The following is a 26,331-nucleotide window of genomic DNA, read 5'->3' on the forward strand; positions in this document are numbered from 1 at the left end:
GAATGATCTATAATCCGGACCTCAAAGCAACAAACTTTATGCGCATGCGTAAACATATAGTGCATTTATGCATGCGCGTTTAATGTATAACGGACGGTATAAGCTAGGCTAAAATTATCTAAGGCATTTCAATTAATGTTGCAGATTGCACTGTTCCTTAATCTTCTAATTGGATCCGGCTTATTATTTTTTGCAGACTGTTAAAGCAATGTTATAAAAAGTAAGCTTGAACTTTTGATTATGTCAAAAAAGAGTTTCAAATTCTGGAGCTGCCAAAGGATCTACAAAGGGAAAGCATGTTTCGATGTCCATCAAAGAAAAAGTGGAATTGCTGCAAAAAAAAAAATGGATAAAGTCTCAAAATTATATGCATATCCATCTCAAAATTATGCTAGGAGTATGACATTGGAAAGTCAACTGTATATGACATAAGCAAAAAGAAAAAGGAACTTTTTGAATATTTTGTGGATTCCGACACCCCACTTGCAATGACTAAAAGAAAAAGGGTTCATTATGCTAAAAGTGATGATCATGACAAAGTGATGAATGTTTAATAAAAGAAACAAATAAATATTAAGCTTGTTTTTTTTTTTTTTTTTTTTTTTTTTTTTTTTTTGTAAATATTGATACCCTTTAGATCATAATTGCTCTTTATTTTATAAATTAAGGTTTCATATTTTTAATTGTACAATTTCTGCATGCCATCTTACCAGATTTAAATTGATCTATACTGCGGAAAAACCCCTAATCCGGAATCGAGTCCCGACGAGTCTGGATTACGGACTTTGTACTGTATAAGAAAGGATTGGATACTTTCCCTTGCTACAGCCTTTCACAGTTTTGAGATGAAAATTAACTTTTCTCTATCAATAGAGCAGCTGGTCCACTAGGGGAAGGTGCTTATCAGACTGCTTAAGCCCTGCCATTGGTTCTTATTTAATTCTAATGTACAGAAACATGTCTCCTGGGAAATGTTTTTATAGCAAAGGGCAACTAAAGTACAGTGCAAGGAGTAAAGACATCCATGAGGGTAAAATCCTACTGTTATGATTGTATGACTGTTAAATTGAAAGAGGCAGTGCATGTACTGTTCTCTGGTTTAGAAACAGGGCTATTTTTTTTTTTCAGGATTCTCGAAATATTGTTACAAACATATTCTTGCACTCAATTTAAAAAGATCAATTGCAATAAACTATTACACATATATAAACAAAATAATCTGTACAATATATGATATAATTCATTTGATAAGCACTAAAAATATTGCGCATTTCTGCAACACCCAAGCATTGGTGCACAAGTTAAGTACATACATACGAGGGCCATCCAGGAAGTAGATTACGTTTCCGTCTGTGTCCGCTAGGGGCGGGGCTAGCGCGGCCATCTTGGGGTCAGAGCGTTGCGCAGCTCAGTCTGCATCTAGCCGTGCTAGTGAGAGGTTCGTGCTGTGCTCCGTTCAGATACTGTGACGGTTTGAAATGTCTGCATTAATTGAAAATCCCGCGAGCTGCGAGGTGCGCTCAGTAATAAGGTTTCTGACTGCAAAAAACTGTAAACCGATAGAAATCTATCGGCAGCTTCGTGAAGTGTATGGGGACAACATTATCACTGAAGGTGGAGTGCGTCAGTGGGTCATAAGATTTCAAAATGGCCGAACCAATGTTCACGATGAAGATCGAAGTGGGAGACCCAGCATAGTGACAGCCGAACTTCTCGAAAAAGTCGATGCTAAAGTCCGTGAAAATCGAAATTTCACAATAACGGAACTTTCTTTGAGTTTTCCACAAATTTCGCGAAGTTTGTTGCACGAAATCATCAGCGAAAAGCTTGGTTACCACAAGTTTTGTGCAAGATGGATTCCAAAAATCTTGACAGAGGACCACAAAAATCAGCGAATGGCTGCAGCGTTGAACTTTTTGGATGCTTACCATAAGGATGGTGACTCTTTACTCGATCGCATCGTTACTGGTGACGAAACATGGGTGAAACATGTGAACTGTGAAACGAAATTGCAATCAATGCAGTGGGGGCACACAAGTTCTCCCCAAAAACCCAAGAAATGCATGCAAACAATGTCGGCAAGGAAGATGATGGCGACTGTTTTTTGGGACAGAAAAGGTGTAATTTTGGTGGACTTCCTGGAAAGAGGCACTACAATAAACTCTCAAAGGTATTGCCAAACTCTCCAAAAACTCAGAAGAGCAATTCAAAACAAGCGCAGAGGAATGTTGAGCTCTAAGATCTTGTTGATTCACGACAACGCCCGGCCCCACACGGCAAATGTCACTCGTAAAGTTCTTGAATCTTTTAAGTGGGAGTTGTTTCCTCATCCGCCGTACAGTCCCGACCTGGCACCGAGCGACTTCCACCTATTCCCAGCAATGAAGAAGTGGCTGGCTATGCAGTGTTTTGATGACGACGCACAGCTGCAAGAAGAGGTAACGAAGTGGTTGAAGGCGCAGGCGGCCGAATTTTTCGACGAAGGAATTTCCAAGCTCGTACATCGCTACGATAAATGCCTTAATTTGTATGGTGACTATGTAGAAAAGTAGTATTTGAGTGTGGCTTTCATCTGTATATAATAAAATTTGTTTCCTATACTTTGTTTATTTTTTTATTCCAAAACGTAATCTACTTTCTGGATAGCCCTCGTATAATGACGTAATACAATCATAATATTAATACAATATTATGTTACACTATTATATTGCAATATTAATGCACTTTATAAATCTGTTGTACATACATTAATACTGTTATGCAGAATGTATACCGGAGACAAAAGTTCGAATGGAATTTAAAGAGATGTCTATGTTGATACACCATTGTCTTGAAAAATATGCATATTGTGTATTTTTTAAGTTCATAGCATTTCTTTTCTCCAACAATATGGCAGTTGGTCCAATCACAGTGACAGTTCTGGATTGCCACTGCTCTTAGCTATGGCAAGATGGTGTTACTTAGTTGAAAGGAGATTCTATGTTGAAAGGAGATCTATTTCAGTGCATTCCTGGATATGTCTGAGTACATATCTATTACAGGAAACGTCATTTGCCCTTACATGTTTTGTTCAGCTTATGAAATGTGGAGATGATTAGCACTTGCTTCTAGGCAATCAAAAGTGTAATAGTCTGGGTCTAAAAACTGCATACTGTCCTAAAAATCAAAAGAAATACATGGGCAATGTCTTGTCAGGAACTGTATGGGCCATGTCTTGTCAGGAATTGTGTCTTGTCAGAAGAACCGCTGCATAACTTATCTCTGGCCTTGAGAAGTTAATTATGTACTCTCCTACCAGTACTGCCGTGTGTCCCAGGAACTCTGCCATTATTCCATTTAAAGGGCCCTAGTGGTTGCTTTCATGTGTGACTTCAGGCATGGCATGTACAAAATCTGTGTACATTTGTTTGTGGTTGCCAATACAACAATTTCATCTGCTTTTTTGGGGGTGGGTACTCTGGTGTGTGCATAGACCCATTGGAGCTCTGGTCTGATATTTGCAAGCAAGGAGAATAGCATTCTCTGAATTTTTTGGCATTCCTACTTTTTTAACCCCGTATAAAGTGGGGTGACTCAGTGCTAAGAACATATATAACTAATTTATGACCAACTAGAATGCTGTGCTGAAATGTTGCTCTAAGTGCTGCAAGCTCAACCTACAACATGGTACTCCCAAACTTTAGTCTTCGTGCCCAGGTAAATACACTGCTGATGTCTTCTATCACACGAAAGCCACAGCCTGACATTGGTCCCCCTTTGATCTATTAGTGTATGCTTCATATGACTCAAGAGTTGGTGGAAGTTAGAGTTTCATATCAAGGTCGAATTCTGCCAGGTGGCAAAGCACTGTTGAATTACTGCACTCATAATCAGTGCTGATGAATTCTCTGTCTCACAGAGATGCATTAGTCCAGTCTCACTGTGTAGACTAAGTGTGCAGACTATGACATTTTCCCTTTGTAAATATAGAGATGAGAGAAGGCCAGATAGAACGTTTAATGTATTGGTAGGGTATGATCTATATCTATATGATCTATAGTGGCTCAAGGCAAGCCCCTGTGAGAAGCCCCTATTGATGGAGGTCATAGAAGCCTTAGTCCATTTGTAGCTGGGATATATCTGTTGTTTAATCCCTTCTTGGTCACCCCCCTTTTTTTAATTTCCAATTTTAAAATTGCTTTTTGTATTACTAAAAATTAACTATATTCTATCTTGAATTCAGCAATACAAAACATTTTTGTCAATAAGGTGGTTTTTGCTTGATCTACTGGGTTCATGCAAGTAATATCCCGTTCATAGATCTCCAATTTTCCCCAAAATGCACCCAAATATTAAATTTAAAAAATACTCTCTGATACAATATATATAACAAATCTATTACTTTGAGGTTCTTAAGATAAGTTACTGCATAAAAAGAACTATTAAAAATACATAAAAAAGTGTTTTGGAAAAAAGTTTTATAACATTACGCAGTAAACAGCTCTACAATCTTTTTTGACCATCAGAGCGTAAAAACCACACTGAAATCATTTATTGCAGATTATTTTATTGTTTACTTTGTCAAAAAAAGAAACCTTGAATATGTAATTCATTTTCTTCAAACCCACACTTTTAATCCAATATAAAAGCTATTTTAGTATGCAAGAACAACTAAAGAGAGCGAAATTACAGAAAGTAATGTTCTATACAAGGCAGGAAATCTCACTGTAAAAAATGTGAAAAAAGTAGGACTAGTAATTCCAACTCTTAGCAATATTCAGAAGTACAAAAAATAATCGTGGAATATAACAAGACATGCAAGTAGCAACAAATTCACCTTCAACAATGCAATTTCACTCTTTGCTGCATGACTTGATGTCAGCCGTGATAGGGTTCAGTAGCTCTTCAACAATTTATATAGAGTTTGGGGACAGGCCATGTTTTATACTCTACTTAATATATCAGGTCACCACAATGAATCAAAGGTGCCCCATTATGTCTAAGGAAATAATTAAATGTGTGAATATTGTCACATTTGTTATTTACAATCACAAAGTACAGTTTCTCTTGAGACATGGTAGACTGACATACCATATGGGAAACCAAACTGGTTAAGGTTCAGCAAATGCAGTGATTTTATACAGAACATAAATCATTAGAGTACCATCTTTCCGTGTACCTTGCCCACAGCAGTGATGAGACAGGTGGGAAAATATAAAGCTTCTTCTTTGGGATTTTGCCCATTCTTCAAAAAAAGTGCTATTTCTGCTGTCTTTGTTCCTGTCTGAAAGTGCTTATTTTTCCAGCAAGGTGTTAATACATGCTATTAATACTGGTGGACATGCACAATATATATTTTTACTTATATTATTATCAATCCCATTTGGCTCTGGCAAAACTGTTTTCAATATTCATAATTCATTGTGTTAAAACTTTTTGGTCCAAATGTTTTCCTCAATTTGTAGTGCACTGCAAAATTTCCTTTTCCACTACAGGAATTTTTTAAATGTGTTGAGCATATCAAGAAAAATGCATATCCTTAGTCAACTTCAGGAAAAATTCAAATTCTTTTACATGGGATTCTTTAAAGCTCTGATTATATTTTGGCATACTTAGCTAACTGCTAAATAATAAAAGTAATTATTCAATAGCTAAAACAAATTTAAAACATTTGTTAAAAAAAAAAAAAAAAAAAAAAACTCTTTTTATTTCATATCAGTTATGTTTAAAATCTCTTCACTTCACTTCGATTTGAGGATTGATGCTGATCGACATTTTGGACAGGAATCCTATTTTGGCATTTTTCTTAGCCAAATGTCTCACCTGTGGATACAGGATCATGCAATTCATAATATTGGCTGTTCAAGTTCATTCTGCCAATGGAGAAAGAATAAAATCATGCCAGTAAAGGCAAAATAAAAAGCTAAAATTAAAAACCAGAGGGTAGTTTGCAACTATGTTACATGTTGAAGTTTTAAAAATAATTTAAATTCCTTGGACAGTTGGCAGCTATGTTACATGTTAAAGTTTTAAAAAGTAATTTTAAATTCCTCATACACATACTTCATTACTTGTACAACAGTATTTGGACCAAACCACTGCCCAACTTGTTTTTCTAGCAAATTCCCTTTTATAGCTAGATAATAAGATGAAAAAATATCAGTACATATAAATTCAAAGAAAATTAAAACACATATAAATTAGAGCAACAAATAAAGGGAGAGAGATGGTAAATCCTATAAAAACTGTTAATTTATATTAGTCAATTTCAATTTTGCATGCTTCATAAAATTTCAGAACATTTAAAAACAATATATTACATAAGATTAATTACCTATTTTATGAATAGAATACTGACATTCAATTTTATCATTGAATTGCCAAAGAATCTTCTGATAAATTTCATCATCATGGTTAGGCTTCCATGTCCAGTCTAGGAAAAATAATTCACTTTACAAGAATTTGTACTTAGCAAAATTACAAAAGGATGATAACATTTAACCAACACAAAAATCTGAATTGAAATCATAACGCTATTTTAACTTTTATAAGAATTTATATTTATAGTATTTGTCTGCCTTCTCTCCAATCATCAAGAATGCAATATATTAAGACATAAAAGTACAAACCAAAAAAAAAATTATTATTGCATATAACCCCTGCCGAATGCGAGGGTTACGTCATTAACACATTGTGTGTATAGCAAAAATGCTTTCTCAAAAATTAATTTTCTATGGAAAAAAACCAGTTAGGCAGAGTTCAGCTCAAGAATGTATGCAAATTATCCAAACATAAATATTATTGCAATTAAAAAGGGGAGAATGAAACAAATGTTAAGTGAAAGGGTTTCTGTTACTGCTTAATAACATAGGTTTTTGATACAATATGTTTGGGAGACTATGTCCGCCACAATTCATTAAACATTTCACAGTAAAGAGTGTACAGCTTTTAATCACTCACTAAGCATCCTCTTCTTTGTTTTGGTCAATCATTTCGATTATTTGGGTCTTCATTACATCATTAAAAAAATCAGACAATTTTCCTGCAGTTTTTTTTTTTTTTTTTTTTTTTTGTCATAGAATCATTTAATTCTTTGTTTTATCATTCTTGACTAATTCTCTAATTTCTCCTTCTTCGATATTTGAAAATTCTTTCCTGCCTACTGGCAATTTGCATGATTTCTTTTGGCTTCATTTTCAATCAACAGAAATTCTTTAAAATTTTGACAACTTCTAGGCAGAGCGGATGCATTCATTGATGATGAATTCACTTGTTCCCATGAGGATTTAATCATTTCAATGTAGTGTCTTATGTTGGATTACTTCTCCCAAATCTATCAGTGTATTGTGCTTAATTTGCAGAGCTGTAAACAAGTCTGACATAATAGTGATGTAATTTTTTTATAATTCCTTGATCCATTGGTTGGATTAAGGTAGTGGTAAGATATGCTGTGCTTTATGGAAGGAATAAAAACTCTATATTTGGATGCAATGTTGTAGGAGCTTCAGTACTGCATCCCAGAACCCTATCGAGAATTAGGATACTTTTAAAGCTCAGGTTTTGTTGTTCTAAATAATCTTTGACTTCTTCAATGTATTTATTTTCAAAACAGTCATTAAAGCAGAGTATAGCAATGCGGCCAACGCTCTGCAGTAGGCTGCATATAATTGAAATTTCACATGTCGGACAAATTAAATGGAGACAATTAAGATAATGCATATAGGCAAAATTACATTTATTAAGTTCACATTCCAAAAGCGTTTAATGTACACAAATAATTTATTCAGAATTTTTGAAAAAAATAATTCCTGAATCATCGCTGATAATTGCACTTCTTTGATTTTTAAAATTAAGCTAATTAAAATTAGAAAAAAAGAAAAAAAAAGCTTTCCTGAGAAAAGTTAGCATAAAAGGAAATGAAGCTCATTAATAAAAAGATAAATATTACTACATGTTAAAAATATTATGAATTTTGTGTATATGTAAATAATTTTAGTAAAGCTACACATAAAATTGTAGTATATTTTTTATAATGTAACAAGAAATGCTTGAAAGGGACAAAGTTATGCCAGAAAAATAAGAATACAGGAGCAAGTCTATTTAACACTGAGTAAATGGCTATCTCGCTAAATTGGTGAGGTATCGCTAAGCACAAGATGGTTTTGATCACTAATTTTTGCCGCTAAATTCGCAGGTGAGAAATAGCCAAAAGTTGCCAAAGTTGGCAGCATTTCAGTCCAATCCCTATATAACTAATTGATACTGTAATTGATCTCTATATGCAACTGTAATCATACCCAGCCCTTAGATGCAATTTTAACCACATATGCCTTTCATTAATTTCCAGAAATGAAATTTACTAGAGATTTCTCGGCAGTCAAGCGAAAACTACATAAAACCAGACAGAACACCACTACTGTTCAGTGCTGAATTCGGATTATTGAAATATCCATGACAGCTTCACCTTTTAGATGTGTTTTTGCATTGTGCTGTGTTTAATGTTCTTAGTAGTTTTAAGTGGTAACTAGTAAATGTGATTTGTGCTACTGAGAAAAGCTGTATGAGTACATTGGGGAAAATTCCATAACTGTAAAGTGTTTCTTTTGGTAAAATAAATTTCATCAAGGTATCATCAATTCTATGTGCATTCAGTCCATTACAAACTCGTACACACGTAACAGTATTTTATCCTAGTTACCTATCAGTACACAATCTCTTGATTAAGCTGCATATTCATACTTTTATTTAAATTACACTTTTATACATGTTCTAATATAAACATTTCCCACAGTAAACATTCAAACAAAAAACGTTTCCAGCTGATAGTTAAATATATATATATTATACAAACCCCTTTTCAAATATCGCCAGATAAAAGCTTGTCCCATGAGCATTTGGCCACAGCGGTGCATACAACCCCAACCAGAATCAGATGTTAAACCAGAATCACCTATAAAGTATTTAGAATTTACTTGAAAAGGAGAGAAAACAGGACATATCAAAAGAAATATACTGTATATTTCGGCATATAACACACACCTATAATTTAAAACTACACTTTTTTAATTTTTAGGTATATGCACTGTATAATGCACACCCTTTTGTTAAATGTGTCATGCCAGTCTAAAAATAGTGTGCGAGTGGATAATAAAAGTATTGTATGAAATCAAAAACCTAATTCAAAAGCCATTTAAAAAATATAGTACATCTAACAATCTAAATGGAACGGAAGATAATTATTTATTTATGGATCACAGCAATGAGATGGTCAAGATGATATAGAATTCAATGATATGCCCAAAGAAGTACTGGAAGGCAAATAATATGACTAACTTTTCATGTTACCTGATCATGAAAAATTTTATCTTCATAAGTAAGGTATGTCATTTCTTTTAAATAAACAGCATTTAAGTAGATGTAGAAATCTAATTTTTGTGTGCTCATCTTTTCCATATTTTTAAATCTATAGATTTTATATCTGGTGTATAAAACACCTGTAAATTTCAACCTTATTTTTTTGTATCTAAAGTGCGTGTTATACACTAGAACATATGGTAATGAAAACACAAATGATTATAAAAAGATAACAACAAACTTAATAGCTTGTAAATGAAACAGAAAATCAAATGTTTAAAATACACTACAAGATTTAAAAAAAAAAAAAAAAAAAAATCTTACAAAATAGCATTTATTATTTCAAAAATTATATCATCAACACTATTCTGTCCACAATTTCATTTGCAATAAACAATGTTTTGGCTATCAGGAAGTATGACAACTGAAAACATTTTTCTTTTCCCTGGTTTTTCAGTGCTAACTAAAGTACAGAGAGTGCATCATGCTGAAAATAAATGTATACAAAAAGCAATCTTAGTTATAATGAAAAACGTTTTATTTTGCTAATAAACACCACAAAAAAATTAGACCAGCACTGTTTCTTTTCCTTTCACGTTCTAGCATGACTGAAGTTATGCAACTTTAGGTTAGTCTAACCATTAAACCATTTATTGACCAAAAGGAAAGATCTGCTTTTTAATTATCTGAATAAATTCTGAGATATGATGGTTTTGGGCCAACACAGACTTTTGCTTAATGAAAAACTAAGAAATCTTTTCAGATTTAGCAGATGAATTAGTAGTCAAATTTGATGTGTCTGTCTTTGACAGTTCTGATTGAATTACACAGATATATCATAATTATTTATCTTTACCATAAGCTAATCTATCTAAATCTATCACATGTATATGAATACACTCAATCACAATCTAGATCTAGTTCTTCTCATAGCCAAGTAAGTTTTCCAAACATGCAGAGCTCAAGATGGTTGCTCTTGTTACAAATGATGAAAGGTATCTTCTGTAACTGGCTGCATATGCACACATGGGTGGCTCCACTGTACATGCTCTCCAAGATGCTGCACTAAATACATTCTTGTTGAAAACATCTGCTGTTTCTTTAGCTCTTGAGAAATGTATGTTCCTTACTAGTAGAAAGGTTCCTTACTAGTAGAAAACGTTCCTTACTAGTAGAAAAACTATTAAGGACTATTAAATTATTTCTGATTCTCTTTTGAAAAGGAGACAACATATTTCCTTATAATGGATTTCCAGCCACTATAGCACTATTGGAAATTAACCTAGTAGATGGCAGCCAAGGTCATTCTGATTTATCTCTGCCTTATTCTCTTGCTGATTTTTTCAGTACAGTAAAGAAAATTATTAAGTACAGCATTAATGCACATTGACAAAACCTCTCTAAAGAATGGGCTGGGCAAAAGTTCTGGAATTCCTTACTGAAGTCTCGGGTTGCCCTTAGCATCCTTATAGCCCAGAACATGGTGAATTTTTCTTTCAGGACTGTCCGTCAGAAGAAATCTCCATTGTGTGGGTCTGATAGACTTGCCAAATTGCCCTATGATACCTGGCTAATATAATTAGAAAAAATCTCCACATTTGTCCTGATCTTAAGGATCCTATAGACAGTATTTCTGCACAGAATATTAACTTTTCGTTTATATTAAGACTTTATTGTGCTCCCCAATACAGACTAATGTCTGAAAACTGAAGTCTGGCATAGAATATTTTTTAAAAAAATTCTTTCTTGCTCTTTACTGTTACAATTACTAAAGATTACATGATATTGTTCTGATATAAGTAAAAATAGAAGATGTTAAATTTTCAAAACAATTTCCTTCTTTTTTTAATCAAAGATTTTGATTAACTAAAGATTTCCCCATATAACATTCACATTTTATATGAGGAAAAGGTAAATACCCACTATTTTAGCACAAGAGTACAATAATTGCAGCAAAGATCATTTTCATTTTATAAAAATTATTTACTCTGAATAACTGATGATCTTTTACTAATTATCACTACCTTTGTTCAGAGTAGATTTTTCTTTGGAAAATCTTGACGGATTACATATTTCAACATCTGGTTTCTAATACTCTGACACACATTTTGAAATTATTACCAGCATTATAATCAGTCCAGAGATCAGAAGAAAAATTATAATCATATCTTTATCATGAGAAGCCAAAAAATCACCTAGCTGTGAAAGCTGGAAAAAAAAAAAAAAAAAAAAAAATAGTTCATCTCAAAGTTTGGTTTCTGATGGCTAAACTGACTAACTGCATGAGAAGCCAGTTTTTCTTAGAAACCCCTCCTTCATTTAAGGCAAATGATATTTGCATGCTTTGACATAATTATTTAATTGTGTGCAACAGAATACTGGTTAAATTACTTCAAAAGAAAATGCTGGTAACTTCTTAAAAGTAAAAAGGTAACTGCTAGTAACAAGATCAATTTCTCACAATAATAATCTGCACTACAAAGGATCTGCACAAGTCGGTCATTAGAGGGGAAAAATTGTGTTTATACCGAGTCTAAAGATTAAAAAATATAAAAAAGATGATTTGCACCTGCTGTTCAATAATGACTAAATGAAACAATCTACTCTAATCTTTTAAATGCAGAGCTCAGTTCTTTTTATGTGAATTTTATATGCATATGCACTTTTAAATAATTCAAATTTACAATATTTGCATAGCCTCAATTATTTTACCATGATTATTTTGAAAAAATTCTGCTCTTGCCAGCTCTGCAAATATTATATTCCCATTTTAGCATCTTGTATCCGATGTTTTAAAATACGTCCCATTACAATTCTCAGCCAGCTATTTTATACATATTTCTGACTACATTATCAACATCTGAGATTTAATTGCCTGTTATTAATTTAAATACCCTCAAGGTAGCAGCATAAGGTGTGCCCATTCTGTTCAATTTAGGACTAAATAAAAAAAATTATTTCAACCTTATTCAGGAACAAGTTCCCAATTACAATAGAACACTATATCTGGCACCCAAGCTCATCACAAACCATATCACAAGACAATGTCTCTTTTGGCCAGCCCGGTCGGTCATCCCAGACTCGCATTGAGGCAGGCATAGTGTACATAATAGCGTCCAATGAAAGACTTTACGTTTGACACTATGACTGCCTCAATGAAACCACGCAACAGTTTTGACAGTAGAAATTCGGTGTTGACTTTTTTAGAAAGTGTGGAAATGTATTTTTTACTATACCTGATTGGAGAATTGCAAAAGTTGGCCATAGCTACTGTGCTGCAAGGTCAAGTTAACCTAAATTGGTTAAAAGATATTGGGAAATATTTACTAGGTGAACAACCAACTGAGAATTATAAGTTTGATGCATTTAAAACTGCCCTTTTAAAAGCATTTCATGCTGAAAAGATAGCTCAAAATGAGAAACGGAACTTTATGGCATAAACCAAACTAAAGCAGATAAGTTAACTGATTTTATTTTAAGAAAAGTACTATTGACAAATTTCTTATATGGGAAAAAACTTGATTCAGAATTTATTCAGATAATATTACCCACGCTGCTGAGATATATTCAAGGCATTTTTTAAGCTAAAAAATCCTGGTACACTAGAATAGCTTTCTGAATTAGCAGTGAAATTTGAAAGTCAGTGCGAGTCAGTAAGTATGCTTAGAGAGAAATACAAGGAATGAATTAGTGGAAATTTTCGGAGACTCGCAGCTGCAAGTGATGTTAAATTTGACAGCAGGGGGCAATTTCATAATCGTGAAAATATTTCATCAGCTAATTGCAGACAAAAGTCTCAAAAAAGAAAGTGAAGGATAATAAACAGAAATCTTTTAAGTTAGCTGTCGGTGCTGTGGCTCAGGTCAGTCACCCCAAGATACAATTCTGATAGCTTCAAATTTTTACCTATATCTTCTCACCTCTCTGTAAAGTTATCTATGTATGATGGAAACGTCTCCTGGAAAGTGTACAAGACTCGGTTGTCTATAGTGCCAAATGCAAATGGATAGGCTTCTGAAACTAAGGCTTCCCATCTCTCTGTTTCTCTGACAGCAGATGCAGTAGACATCCTTCAAACTCTGCCTAAAAATCAGAGGCTAGACTTTGCAGCTCTATCCAGTGCACTGGAGCTGTACTTTGGCTAGAAATGTTTAAAAAACTATAGCAGGCTTCAGTTAGATCTCACCAACAGAAGGCCACTGAAACACACCAGGAGCTCGCCATGGATGTTGAAAGGCTGTCTCATCTGAACAAGAGAACTGCCAATCAGAAACAAGAGAAGTCTTGTTCCTACAGTACTTCATTGATGGCATCCGTCTTGAGACACACAAAGCCCTGCAAGTGGCTATTCAAAATTTATTTCTAGGTATCATCGGTTGTGTGTGCATTCAATCCATTATGAGCCTGTACACATGTAACAAAATGAAAATGTTTAGATGAAATTTTGTACAGAATAAATTTATATTTAAAAATTAAGTTAATACTGTTAAGCACTTATGCCCCTAGACATTAAAATTTTAAAATCTAAGCCAAAATTATTAAGACCTTTGTTCCTGATTATTTAAATTTTTGTGGAGGAAAATGCATGGTATTTTACTTCAGTTAACCAATTATTATAATTTAAGCCTTTACTATAAGTTTTTCTTTCTGTATTTCTCATTAAAATGCAAATTAGTTATGCATTTGAATGTTTAAATAACAGCCTTCTGTCAAATATGTCTTGCTGTTGCTTACTCTCACCAGCTCCACCTGAAGTTATATTCCAGCTTTAACATCTTGCTAGCCGGTGTTCCAAAATTGTACTGATAAAACTATGAGCAAGTTTAATTCGCCTGTTTCATGTGTAGCTCCAACTATGTTATGTACATTTAAATTTTAACTCTGTGTAATATTAATTTAAATACATGCAAGGTAAAGAAAGCTGTGATGTTTTTTTCAATTTAAGACTAAATAGAAAGGTTTTTTAACCTTATTCATAATTTGTGACTTGTTTAAGACTAAGCGGCAATTTAAAAAGTTCTGCAGGATTTAAACACAAGTTTCCAGTTACACTAGAACAATACATAGTAAGGCATTTAGTCCTAAATAATATTATATCATAATACAGAAGACAGAAACATAGTAAAATAATTAATAGTGTGGTACATGATTATGAGAATATTATATGAGAGAACACGAGATTATGAAAATATTTGAGATCTTTGTGCATCTCAAACAAGAGATGCATCATAGTTGTTTTGTCACTTTCGTTTTGCACACAATTTAAAAATCATAAAAAATAAGGTAAAAAAAAATATTTTCTTTGCATCATATTTTCTTTCATATATTTTCTTAACGGTGAACAGGTGAACGGTGTTTCTTTCATATATTTCATATATTCAATTTTTATTTTCTTTCATATATTTTCTTTTCATCATTGTGGGAAGTCTTCAGTATAGTAAAATAAAATAAGTACTGAATAAGTACTTTTGCAAGGTTCATACATATTTTAAGAAGTATCAATGAAAAAAAAAATTGTAAGGATCTAGGAGCAAAGAGAAATTAAATAAAATAAAACAAGTATTGGTGCAATCTATTTCACTCTTATAATACTATTAGAAGAGTGAACACATGAAACAGATGTATATGTAAGATGCATTATTATTAAACATTTTAATATTTAACATAACGATAAAACAAAAATTTCAGAATAAATTTAATTAACTAAAAGTTTAAGTAAAAATAACACACCTAAGAGATATTAATTTAGAAGTCAAACAACAAAAATCAGCATTATATTTTCAAATTTTCACAGGACTCGTTTCGATGGTTTTATTGAACCATCATCCTCAGCTGAAGATTTTGGGGTACTTTTTTGTTTTGCCGGCGCAAATCTTGCCAAGCAGACTTTATTGGCGGCAACATACAGTATAAACATAAAAAAATTTTAACAAATGTTAGTTCTTATGAATTTTTTATTTTAAAGGCATAAACTTTTTTAAATTGTTTAAAATTTTGTAAAAAGCCAATATATAAAAACAATAAATTTGTAAAATGACATTAATTTAAGAATTTACTATGCTTTTATAGTTCAACAACCTGATTCGCCAGTTCATATCACGTAACCCCAAGTGATCTCCTCTCACGTAAACTAGTTACAAAAATTTTATTCTCTCAGTAATTATCTGCATTAATTTCAAGTTAAATTTTAATTTGGAATACAAGTTTAATTGAAAGAATTATTTAAATTCATACGAACAGCTTACTCAGAAATTATGTAAAACTGCAGTGCTTTACTTCGCTAGTGCATTTTCATTAGAATTGATGAATTTAATCCTTGACTTTGCCTTTTCTATAATTTCGGCTTCGGGTGAGCAGCGCAATTGCATCCTAACTGACTTAATTGCAGCGAACAGGTTAACGGTGTGATTGCATCCTAATTGACTTAATTACCACGAATGGCCTTAGGGCATAAAATTGAACTATCTGGTAAAAATTCTATGTAATTGTATGCCAGTAGTGAAAGAAACAATCAATCTGATAAGAAATGGCTGTGACTTGTTTTGAAAATGAGACGTAAATGTTACCAGCGAGGGCATTCCGTTTGGCATCAGTTGTACCATTATTGGTGACTTTATCGCTTGCGCCGGCAAAACGGAAAAGTACCAATTTTCGTTGTTTGACTTAAAAAATAAAAAAAAATTCCTAAATGTTATCAAGTAATTAACATTAAATTAGGATTGCAATTTCCTGAAACATATACAATAGCATATATTTTTTTAAAGACATTTACCTTATCACTATTCAAAAATTTTTATTCAAAAAAATATTTAATAAAAAAGCATCATTAAAATCCTGATATCACAAAATTTTGCAGTTTAAAAGAATAGTGAATTATGCATATAATTTACTATAATATTTAAGAAATTCAAATAGTTTTAGAAAAAATTTGAGAAATTATACATTAAAAAGCTACAAAGTAACTACAATTCAATAACAGTTAAGTGTCTTTTTAATTTAAAAATTCCTTGAATATTTCAGCTAATTTATATCCATTTCCCACTCTTTTAACACCATATTTACTTTCTTACAGTTTAATACAGAAATCAAGTTTCTACTAGTCTCTGCTTCACCAGCTAATCTGTTTTTGTACAACAAACACCAGAGAGCCTAACAACTTTCCTTTGCTTTATATAATCAATTTCTTCCTCAATAATATACTCCTTCACCTTCTAATTTCTGGATTTATTTAAAGACTTTTTTATATTCTAAAAAACTGCATGTATTCAGAATGCACAGAAGAAAATCCTAATCTCATTTCTTTAATAATAAGAATATTGAACGCAACTCCAAAAATATTCTGAAATTATAAGGTACACTGCAATATATAATATAAATCTCTTAAATAATAAATTTTCAATAGTTTTATTGATACAGAAGTTCCTTTCTACAGATGCCTGTCCACATTTTTCAGAAGTCACAAGATTTTTCCAGATTTTTAGCCAATAATCATGAATTTTGCTTTCGATCTTACTACAAAATTTCAAAGTATGCTGGATCAGGAGCAAAAAGCATATCTTTCATGTATTTTATTAATTACGCTATAGATTTTATTAATACATTTCAAATTATAACTTCACAATTTTCTAAATATTGAAAAAGTTTTAAAAAAATGTGCAATTACCAATTGGGAGGAACTGTTTTCGGTATGTAAACCATAATTTACTTCTGATCTCCTCTTGTAACATTTCAAATGTGTCACCTAAAAATATATATATATATATATTATATATGTAACATTAATAAAAATCAAACTATTTAATGAAAAGCCATTCTATATGTTTGCTTTGCTTTGAAGTAGTCTAAACTGAATTCCATAGACAAAAGAAAAAATTTTATTTATTACATTAGTAAATAATTTAATTCTAAAACATCAGAAAAATATACTTTTTGGGGATATACAATGATCAACCAATATAATATCCATATCAATATTTTGGTTAGTAATGCAGACCCATGACCATTATTTACCTCTTCCCAAACAAAAGTGTCCCCCACCCTCGTAATGATGATATTTGCATGATAAAGACAAAAAATTCGATTAGGTGAAAATTACATGGAAGCACGATAAAATGTACTATTCTAGCAAGTCATTACTGTACTCAGCACAATCTTACCTTCACCTGTTTTGGTGTGTTCTAAGGCTATGGCTTATCATGTAGGTTACATAACACAGTAAAAATCTGTAATGTAAAGAGAGACATACCATAAAAGTGTGTCCAACTAAGCTGAAATTTTTGTGTTACTAAGAGAAAAATGTTTACTTGACCATGGCTATGCTATTATAATCAAACAGGAACAAACAAACTCATTGAACTTGATTGGATGCAAAGACTGCTTTACTTAAATATGATATAAAAATTTCTCGCATTCTTTGTAACCTAGGTATGTAGAGTGCCAGAGTATACAGTTTGAAATGCAATTTTGGTAGCAAACATTCAGATTTTAATCAGAAACATTTTTACAAAGAATGCAAAATTTCCGTATTTCACTCACTAAAAAGTCAAAAATATACAAATCATTTACCTAAAAATGGAGAAGAAATGAGTTTTGATATGCACTGCTTTTCAGAAATTAAGTATGAGATGCAAATTCTGAACTTTATAAATCATGTTATAATTTTATAATTTAAAATTCATGACAAATTATTATATTATGTGACCAATTAAAACCGATTCTTTACAAATATGCCAACATGGCATTGGTTAAAAAAGATGCACTTTTGATGCCTTTGAGTAAATAAGTTTAATTGCTGATAAATTTTTCAAAGGTAACTCTGGTTATTTTTTTACTAGCCAGGAACAATTTTGGGTTATGTTTCTGAAAAGCTGATATACTGTCAGATTAAAGAAAGGCAAAGTGCATAGAATATTCTGTCTTTTCTCGCCTTTGGAAACAATTTGAAATGCTACGGTCAGTTATCTGAAGAACAATAACGGTTCTTGAGGTGTTACTATACCTTCTGGTAATAAATGTATTACTTTATTAGCTAAGGAAAATCATGTTAATTAAACATTTGGAAAGTCAATATCTGTGATTATTACATAATGAACACTACATATGGTACAACCACATATTCAGGCATCACCATGTTGTGTCCGTTAAGTATCAAAAAACAGAAAAATACAGTAGTGGAGTCGTAATCATGCAAATTGGAACACAGCTGCTTAATGGTTCAGCATATTGCTCATAGATGAGTCAAAATTTCACTGAAATCCCATAAGAGGCATGTGGAAATCTGGAGAGACCAACACTACAGCAGCTGCACTAGACTTTTATTGTTATGAATGATAACAATAAACACAATGTGCACATACAGCAAATCTGGTAGATGGATACTTCAAGCTTGAAAATGTGTACTTGCATGAAATTGTCATATTTGCTATAACCCAATGCTATTAAAAATCTTTGAGATGCCCTTGGACATGTTATCCTAGTCATGCATAACCTCCAGCTACTAACAAGGAATTGGAAATTACTTAAACAGAAGAATGGTAATTATTGCCTAGTATTGTGCTTGACTCCTAATTCAATTTACAAAATGCTGCTATAGAGTTTGTATGAAAGTTAAAGGTAACCACATCCCTTTTTAATATAAACTTTACCTGTTCGCATATTTTAATTTAGAAAATATGATGTATAAATGATTGCAAATACTTATTAGCATTTTATAAAACAATACACTTCTTATAAAACAATTTACTCCTTTGCATCTATGTACCATTTTGAGACAATCGGAGCATAACTTTTCCAAATAGGTTGAACTTACTGTTATATGCTTAAGTATGAAAAAGCAGTATATCTCATTCAATTACATCATCATTAAGACCTCTAAGAAATGATCATTTTTTTGACAAAATATTTAATGAATGTATTTAAAACATTTTTATTTTGTTACAAAAACTTTGTTAAAAATTTTGAAGCTATAAGTCTGAATAATACCAAAATACAAACTACTGATATTTCAAGTCACATAAAACTGAAAATCTCTGAACTCACACATGAATTCTTTTATTACTCTCTAGGACAGTAAAACATTTCCAGATCTATCATTTACTGCACAATTTTTTATATTTCATTGTGGTTACCATCAAAGTTTGAAATTCACATGACATTTTTAGAATTGGGATCACTACAACAGCAAACAAAGACATTGATTTACTTCAATAATATCAACAGAAATGAAAATTGCAAAAGTCATCGGCATTTAACAACCTATGGTGCACTTAACATCCTGGTTAAGAAATTAAAATGGTCTCTTTTTTACAAACAAACGTTAAGACTACAAATTCAATTTATTAATATCAATTCATTAGTTATCTATCTTCAGTAGACAGAAAAATACAAAAAACAGAATTAGTCCAAAGTGGCAATTTCCCCTAAAAAACTATTAATTTCGTTTTGGTATTTTTGGCCAAAAACTTTTAAAGGCTATATCACTTTTCAAATTGTTGCCACCATATAATAACGGCGTGTCTTAAAGAAATTAAATAATGAAAAATCTGCATAAATGTATGCATGTTTCTCCCATTGTGATAAAACAATGGTACCTACAGCCATCAAAAATTGAATAGCATAATCTTCCACAGAATATGGGCATGTGGAAGCCCTAATTTGAAATTGAAATTTGTTTTATTATCGATTTTAGATTTTGTAACACTCCAACAAATTTTTGATCAAAAAACTAAACGATTTCAAAGTGAGCAATGGCAACACTATACGGAAAAAACATTTTTATCTCCAGCGCACGAGACTATTGGAAATTCTAAAGATATGCTTATTTTAAAATTAATTTGCCATATTGCCGTTGAACTGAATTTTATAGTTTGAGTAGAACTTGATATTTAATATATAAAGGTAACGCACAAAACATTTAAAAAATGCCCCTTTGGACATAATTTAAAGTCTGAAACCTTTCAGATTTTTTTAATTAAAATTGTTTTATATGTCTGTGCAATGCAGCAGGAGACATATTTTAAGAAAAAGCTACGCCAGAAAAGTAAAAATACAAGAGTGCACACATTTAACATTTAATAAATAGATATCTCGTAATTTATACTTAAACTGAATAAATGTAATTGACTGTGTTAACTGTAACCATAATCCTACTCTTTTGCTTTAAAGAAATCTCGAAAAGCAAAAGAAATTACTAGAACTCTCTCATGACCAATTAAAAGCTTTAAAAAGCCAGAGAGTGACATCTCAGTTGAGTTGTTTAGTTAGCTGTTTTTGTTGATTGTAGCAAATTCGCAGTGAGATTAGATTAGCGTTCTCTTTGTATTGCATTGTATTTTAATATTTTTAGCAGTTTAAAGGATAACTACTGATTATATTGTGTGATATTGTACGAATATCCTTACCTTTTACAAGACTTGTGAAATCAATCGATTACGAACTCATACACACACAACAATATTTAAAAAAAGAATATTTTTAGAATTTCTGAGACACTCTCACACACTAGGGATAAAAATTTTTTAATCCCTACAGTGTTGCCACTGCTCACTTTGAAATCGTTCAGTTTTTTTTTTTTTTTTTTTTATCAAAAATTCACTAAAGTTTTATAAAATATGAAATAGGCAATAAAACAAATTCCAAATTCGGGCTTTCAGGTACACTCATGTTCAAGTGAAGAACTATGTTATTCAAAATTTAATGATTCTTGGTGCTGTCATTCTTTCACAATGCAATAAACATTCAAACATTCATGAAGATTCTTCATTATTCAGTTCCTTTACATATAATACAGGGCAATAATATTTGGTGGCAGTAATTTGAAAAGCTATACATTACATTTAAGTGATTCAATGCAAAATACCCTTTCAAGACTAACAGCCCTTCTGAGCTAATGCCCCTTTGAGCTAAAAAAAAAAATTTACTTTACAACTGGTTAGACTATAATAGAAAAGTATATGACTATATTAGAAAAGTATATAATGCTTCTTATCCCAGTTATATGGTAAAAACTATTATTATTTATTACGGAGCTTCAAATTTTGAAGTTGACAAAATAGTTTTTAAAAACATTGCAACCCTTTTGATATTTTACATGAAGATGTCCCATCCACATTAATCATGAAGTGATTAATCTGCAATGTAAAAAAGAAGCAAACCAAAATTTAAAGGAAGATAGCAATTTTTAATCTTAGAAAAATTAATTTTCAAATTAATTTTTTAAAATACATTACATTTTTAGGATTAATTTAAAGGATACCTTCTTATTATCACAGCTTCTATTACTTAAATTGTGTCAAGCACCTTTCTATTTACAGACTGTGCCAAAATGGAAAGCCTACTTACAAAGTTCTTTTCGTGTCAAATTAACTATAAGAAACCCTAATGAGGACTGCCCGCCATCTGGTCATAGCTTGCGAAGACTTCCGAGTATGGTTGCCTTTTGGCACAGTTCATTAATAAAAAGGCTGCTGGTCCTGTTTAAACAGCATGAGTCATCCTTTAAAGCATTTTTTTTTAATCAGATAACACTGAAGCTTATAAATAAAACAAGTGTACCTGCACACACTTGGCTATTGATAAGTAACATTTTTCCTTACCAGTTGTTGCAGACTGGCGATAGTACATAAGCGGATCCGAAAGAAAGGCTACAAGCACCAGCATATGTAAAGTAATTATTCGGGAGGGAATACATTATCTTCAGAGTGTAGGCAGAAAGCAATGTTTGTATAGCAGTGGTTGTGCTGGGTAGGTAGAGTAAGTTTGCAGATGCATCAGGGCGACTGAAATGGCAGGATATTTAGAAAAGTGGTCACGCTTGCAGGTGTGAGCTGTGATTTGTTGTCCTGATCAAGTATCTAAAAAGTGGCTATACCATTAATGCCAATTGTTATTATGCCACTTACACAAGGTTACGTGAAGCCATTTGATGCAAGCGTCCTGACATGCTGAGTGATGGTGTAATCCTCCAGCATATCAATGCCTGGCCCCAATACTGTTCGCCAAACTCAAGAATTGTTGCAAAAGTGGGAAATCTGGAGCGATCTGGAACTGAAGGAACGCTTAATCTGGAATGAGTCTCTCTTCACACAGTGACGTGAAAACAGCCACTGAGAACTTGAGAACTGGCTCGATGGAAAGAGACGTGATTTCTACAAAGCCAGGTTAAACAAATTGGTCTTGCATCCAGATAAGTGTCTCAATAGATTTGGTGATTATGTGGAAAAATTGATAGAAAAGTATGCTTCTTAATTCCCTTTTGTATTTTCTGTCCATGGTTGATAAATAATTTTTTATCACCCTTCTAACCTACTTTTTTTTTTTTTTTTTTTTTTTTTTTTTTGATCCACCCTCATGTTTAATTCTCTAGTGAACAAACAGTACGTGAAACTGTGACTCTTCAAATCTAATTTCAGTGTAAATAAAATATGTTTTTGCAGTAAAAAAAGCAGTTTGTCCTTGCAACTTCTACATATAATTGCTTAGCGTAAGTCAGTATCTTTTCCAAAACTTTTTATATAGAACTGCATATTTATTTGTAAACATGCAAAAGATATCCAAGTGATGAAAAATAGAAAGAAGTTCTTTTACTTAGCTAATAAATATTGATGCAGATATTAGCAAAGAAGCTAATGCTATTCTTGAAGCAGAAGCTAAAATAGCAAAACTTAGATAGGCAATTGTTGGATTTAATGTTAGAAACTGGTAAGACAGAAGAGAAACTTGAAATTGAAAGTCAGTCAATTGAATAATACTTAAGTACAATATTTGCTAGCGTATAAGACGCACTCCTTTTTTATACACATTTTTGATGGATAAAACTTTATTACTGATCATCATAATGAATATACAGTATTTTAAATATAAAGTAATGCAAATGCAAATACCCAATCTATCTGGGAAAGAACACCTTTTAATCTTCCTCGTCAAAATCCAGACAGTGTTTTTTTAACATCTTCTGTTTTGTGAGAACAAAACTGATTCCATACTAGTAGGGCAGATTTCTTCACTGAACTCTATGTTAACTGTAATATTCCCACACTCCGTAAGAAAGCAAGGGAAAAAAATTGCATAATTCCAAATAGAGGAAATTTCCAGAAATGAATGTAATAAAAAATATGTATCTTATACGCCAGCAAATACGGTAAGTATTTTAAGGTTAAAATAATTTTAAATAAGGAAACTAATTTTGATAATACAGTACAAAGTCTGTAATTCAGACGTCCATTATGCGGAATGATCTATAATCCGGACCTCAAAGCCACAAACTTTTTTTTTTTTCTATGCCTCGCGTTTAGCACAAAAAACAAAGCCCATTGAAAGAAATGTTTAATAAAGTAAACAAATAAATATTAAGCTTTTTTGTGTAAATTTTGATACCCTTTAGAACATTATTGCTCTTTATTTCATAAATTACGTATTCATATTTTTAATTGTATAATTTCTGCATGCCATCTTACCGGATTTAAATTGATGATCTATAATCCGGAAAACCCTTAATCCGGAATTGCCAAAGTCCCAACGAATCCGGATTACGGACTTTGTACTGTAAAACAAACTCTTTAGACAGTGTAAATATCTAGCAGAAGAAAAAATTTAAACTTCTGCAGCAGAGTTAGATAAATATGATGGAAAGTTTAAGAGAATGATACTAATTTTGGGAGCAGTTTAAGATAAATAATATTAATCCTGCAGATAAATTTCAGTATCTTATACAATCAACAGTAATAAATTCTCCTGCTAGAGAACTAGTGGATAGTTCCTGCAACTGCAAAAAAATTACTAAAAGTAGTAGAAGCCTTGAAAAAAAAAATTTTTTTATTATTATTATTAATTGAAGTTTACATCAAAAGTTTTGTTAGTAGTCATATAAATACCATGATTAATTCTACTTCTTATCCTCCAGCTTTCTCTAATAAATTAGAATCTCGTTTCAGAACATTAAGTCTAGGTGTAGCTACAGAAACACAGATTGCTATTATGTTTCCATTAGACGAATCTTCTATTGCAGAGAAATCAGTAACAGTCTGGAAGCAGTAACGAGTGTACAACAAAAAGATCATCTTGATAATTTAATGAAATTTGTTAGAAATTCAGTCGAAACTGAGCAATGAATTTCTAAAGTAGTTATAAATTTTAAGAATAATCTTTAATAAAATTAAAGCTGAGTTTTAAAGTCAATAAAGAAACTATTATAAATTTATTATTCCTTAACAAAGAAATTAATTTAAATAAAACCTGTTTAATTTTCAATAACAAACAGAACAGTAATGAATTTTTTAAAGTTAAATATGTCATGGACCCAAAAGAAGAAAACTGTATTAAAAAAAAGATGTTTTTCTTATCCAAAATCAGAATATAATGCAAAGACCTGTATGGTTTGAATGAAATGAAGGCTATATTTAAGAAGCATTTTATGGTAATGCATCCAGAACAACGTAGAAGGAATAATAATGATAATAAAGCAAAATAATTTAGTTTGCGACAACAAGTTACCCCAGTCACAAATGCGTTGATACATTGGACTCAAGTTTGTTTCTTACTTGAGATTTTTCTTCAGACACTCATTGTAAAACTAATAAATAGGTAATAACACAAATACCATGCTTGTGCATTAATTGATATGGGATCTCAGAAATTGTATATTTTGAAGTCTTTAGCTTATGGCTTTTGTCTATGGATGCCATTTTTGGTGGCATGTATTGTTGCTGTAGATATAACAATGGTAGCTTGGCTTGATGATTTTTAACATTTTTATTTAGCACTAGAAAAGATATATATTTTAACACACGTTCACTGATACACAGTCACAATGATTACAGTTCGCACAGTAAGCATTTTTATAGTTAGCAAGTCCACATAGGTGAAAAATCATGAAAGTGAAGCGGAAGAGAGGTGAGCGCGTGCTTCACCGACGGCAGCCAGCCGACCAGGAACAGCGTAACAAGTCCGAAGTTTTCCCTAGTGAAGAAGAGGGAGAAAGCTGGTGGGCCAGTAAATAATAATAATACTAATAATAATGATAAAGAGTTCTTCACAGTATTCCTCCCCCCAAGTACCAAAAGTACGATGAAAAAATCAGTTCACAAATACTGGTGTTGAAGCGTACATGTCTTCCCGATCGTGTGACAAATGGTAGAGCACTGGGAGGAAGTGTAAGGTCGATTGAAGGAGGATCATCTGGAGAAACAGTTGGGTCTGGGGAAGCAGGAGGATCTCTGGTCACAGGAACCTAAGTGTTTGAAGCTTCGAAGAAGGCAGGCTTCAGTCTTTCTATTCCTAGAACGGTTTCCATGTCGCGCACGAGAACGTTGAAATGTTTATTGTTACGTGCACAGACCTTGAAGGGTCCATCGTATGGAGGAGTGAGTGGTGGTTTTACTGCATCGTTTCGAACAAACACATGAGTGCAAGTGCTCAGTGCATGGTGTACAAATGGAGTGGATTTGTTGTGGCATGATGTAGGAGTTGGAGACAGCTTCTTCATCGCTTCTCGGAAAGTCCGGAGAAATGATGCTGGATCGACTAGAGCAGAGGATGGCTGAAAGAACTCAGATGGTAATTGAAGGGCTGTGCCATAGACAAGTTCAGCAGATGTACCTGCGAGGTCTTGCTTGCAATCTGGATGCATTAGGTCAAGAAATAAAGTGTGATGATATCTCTGGAATTAGCTATGGACAATGGAATCAATAATTTGAAAACTGTAACATTTATAAATGACATGCAAAGAACTCAAAACTTTTATTAAGGAAAGCAACTACTAAGAAGCCCAATTTGATTTGAGAGATTGGGTAAACAATCATTTGAATAATCATGTACTTGAAACTATCAAATCAAATGTTTTAAAACAAAGAAACTGATACCTAGAGATTATTTCAGAAGGATTAGCAGTTAAAGAAGATGAAGTGTCAACTAAACTTAAAACATTATCGGCTCTTAATCAAGTATTTGACACCAGAGGACTTATATGCTCTGTAATATTTATATGCATAGCATTCAACCTGA

The 26,331-nt window shown here is 32.2% G+C and overlaps 1 protein-coding gene across 1 annotated transcript in view; it reads right to left on the reverse strand.

The window, feature by feature from the left end:
• Positions 1 to 26,331, reverse strand: part of LOC118195715 (cysteine protease ATG4B-like) — a 77,107-nt gene that overhangs the window by 36,207 nt on the left and 14,569 nt on the right. The window contains exons 2-5 of the mRNA XM_085823010.1: positions 16,997 to 17,074; positions 8,831 to 8,929; positions 6,314 to 6,412; positions 6,043 to 6,115 (exon numbers count right to left, since the gene is read on the reverse strand). Of these exons, the coding sequence (XP_085679136.1) occupies positions 6,043 to 6,115; positions 6,314 to 6,412; positions 8,831 to 8,929; positions 16,997 to 17,074 (349 nt within the window). The remainder of the gene's footprint in view (positions 1 to 6,042; positions 6,116 to 6,313; positions 6,413 to 8,830; positions 8,930 to 16,996; positions 17,075 to 26,331) is intronic.

The sequence above is a fragment of the Stegodyphus dumicola genome, chromosome 8, assembly GCF_044657685.1.
Source record: "Stegodyphus dumicola isolate Sdum_Otavi_A_Nest chromosome 8, ASM4465768v1".
Taxonomy (NCBI): domain Eukaryota; kingdom Metazoa; phylum Arthropoda; class Arachnida; order Araneae; family Eresidae; genus Stegodyphus; species Stegodyphus dumicola.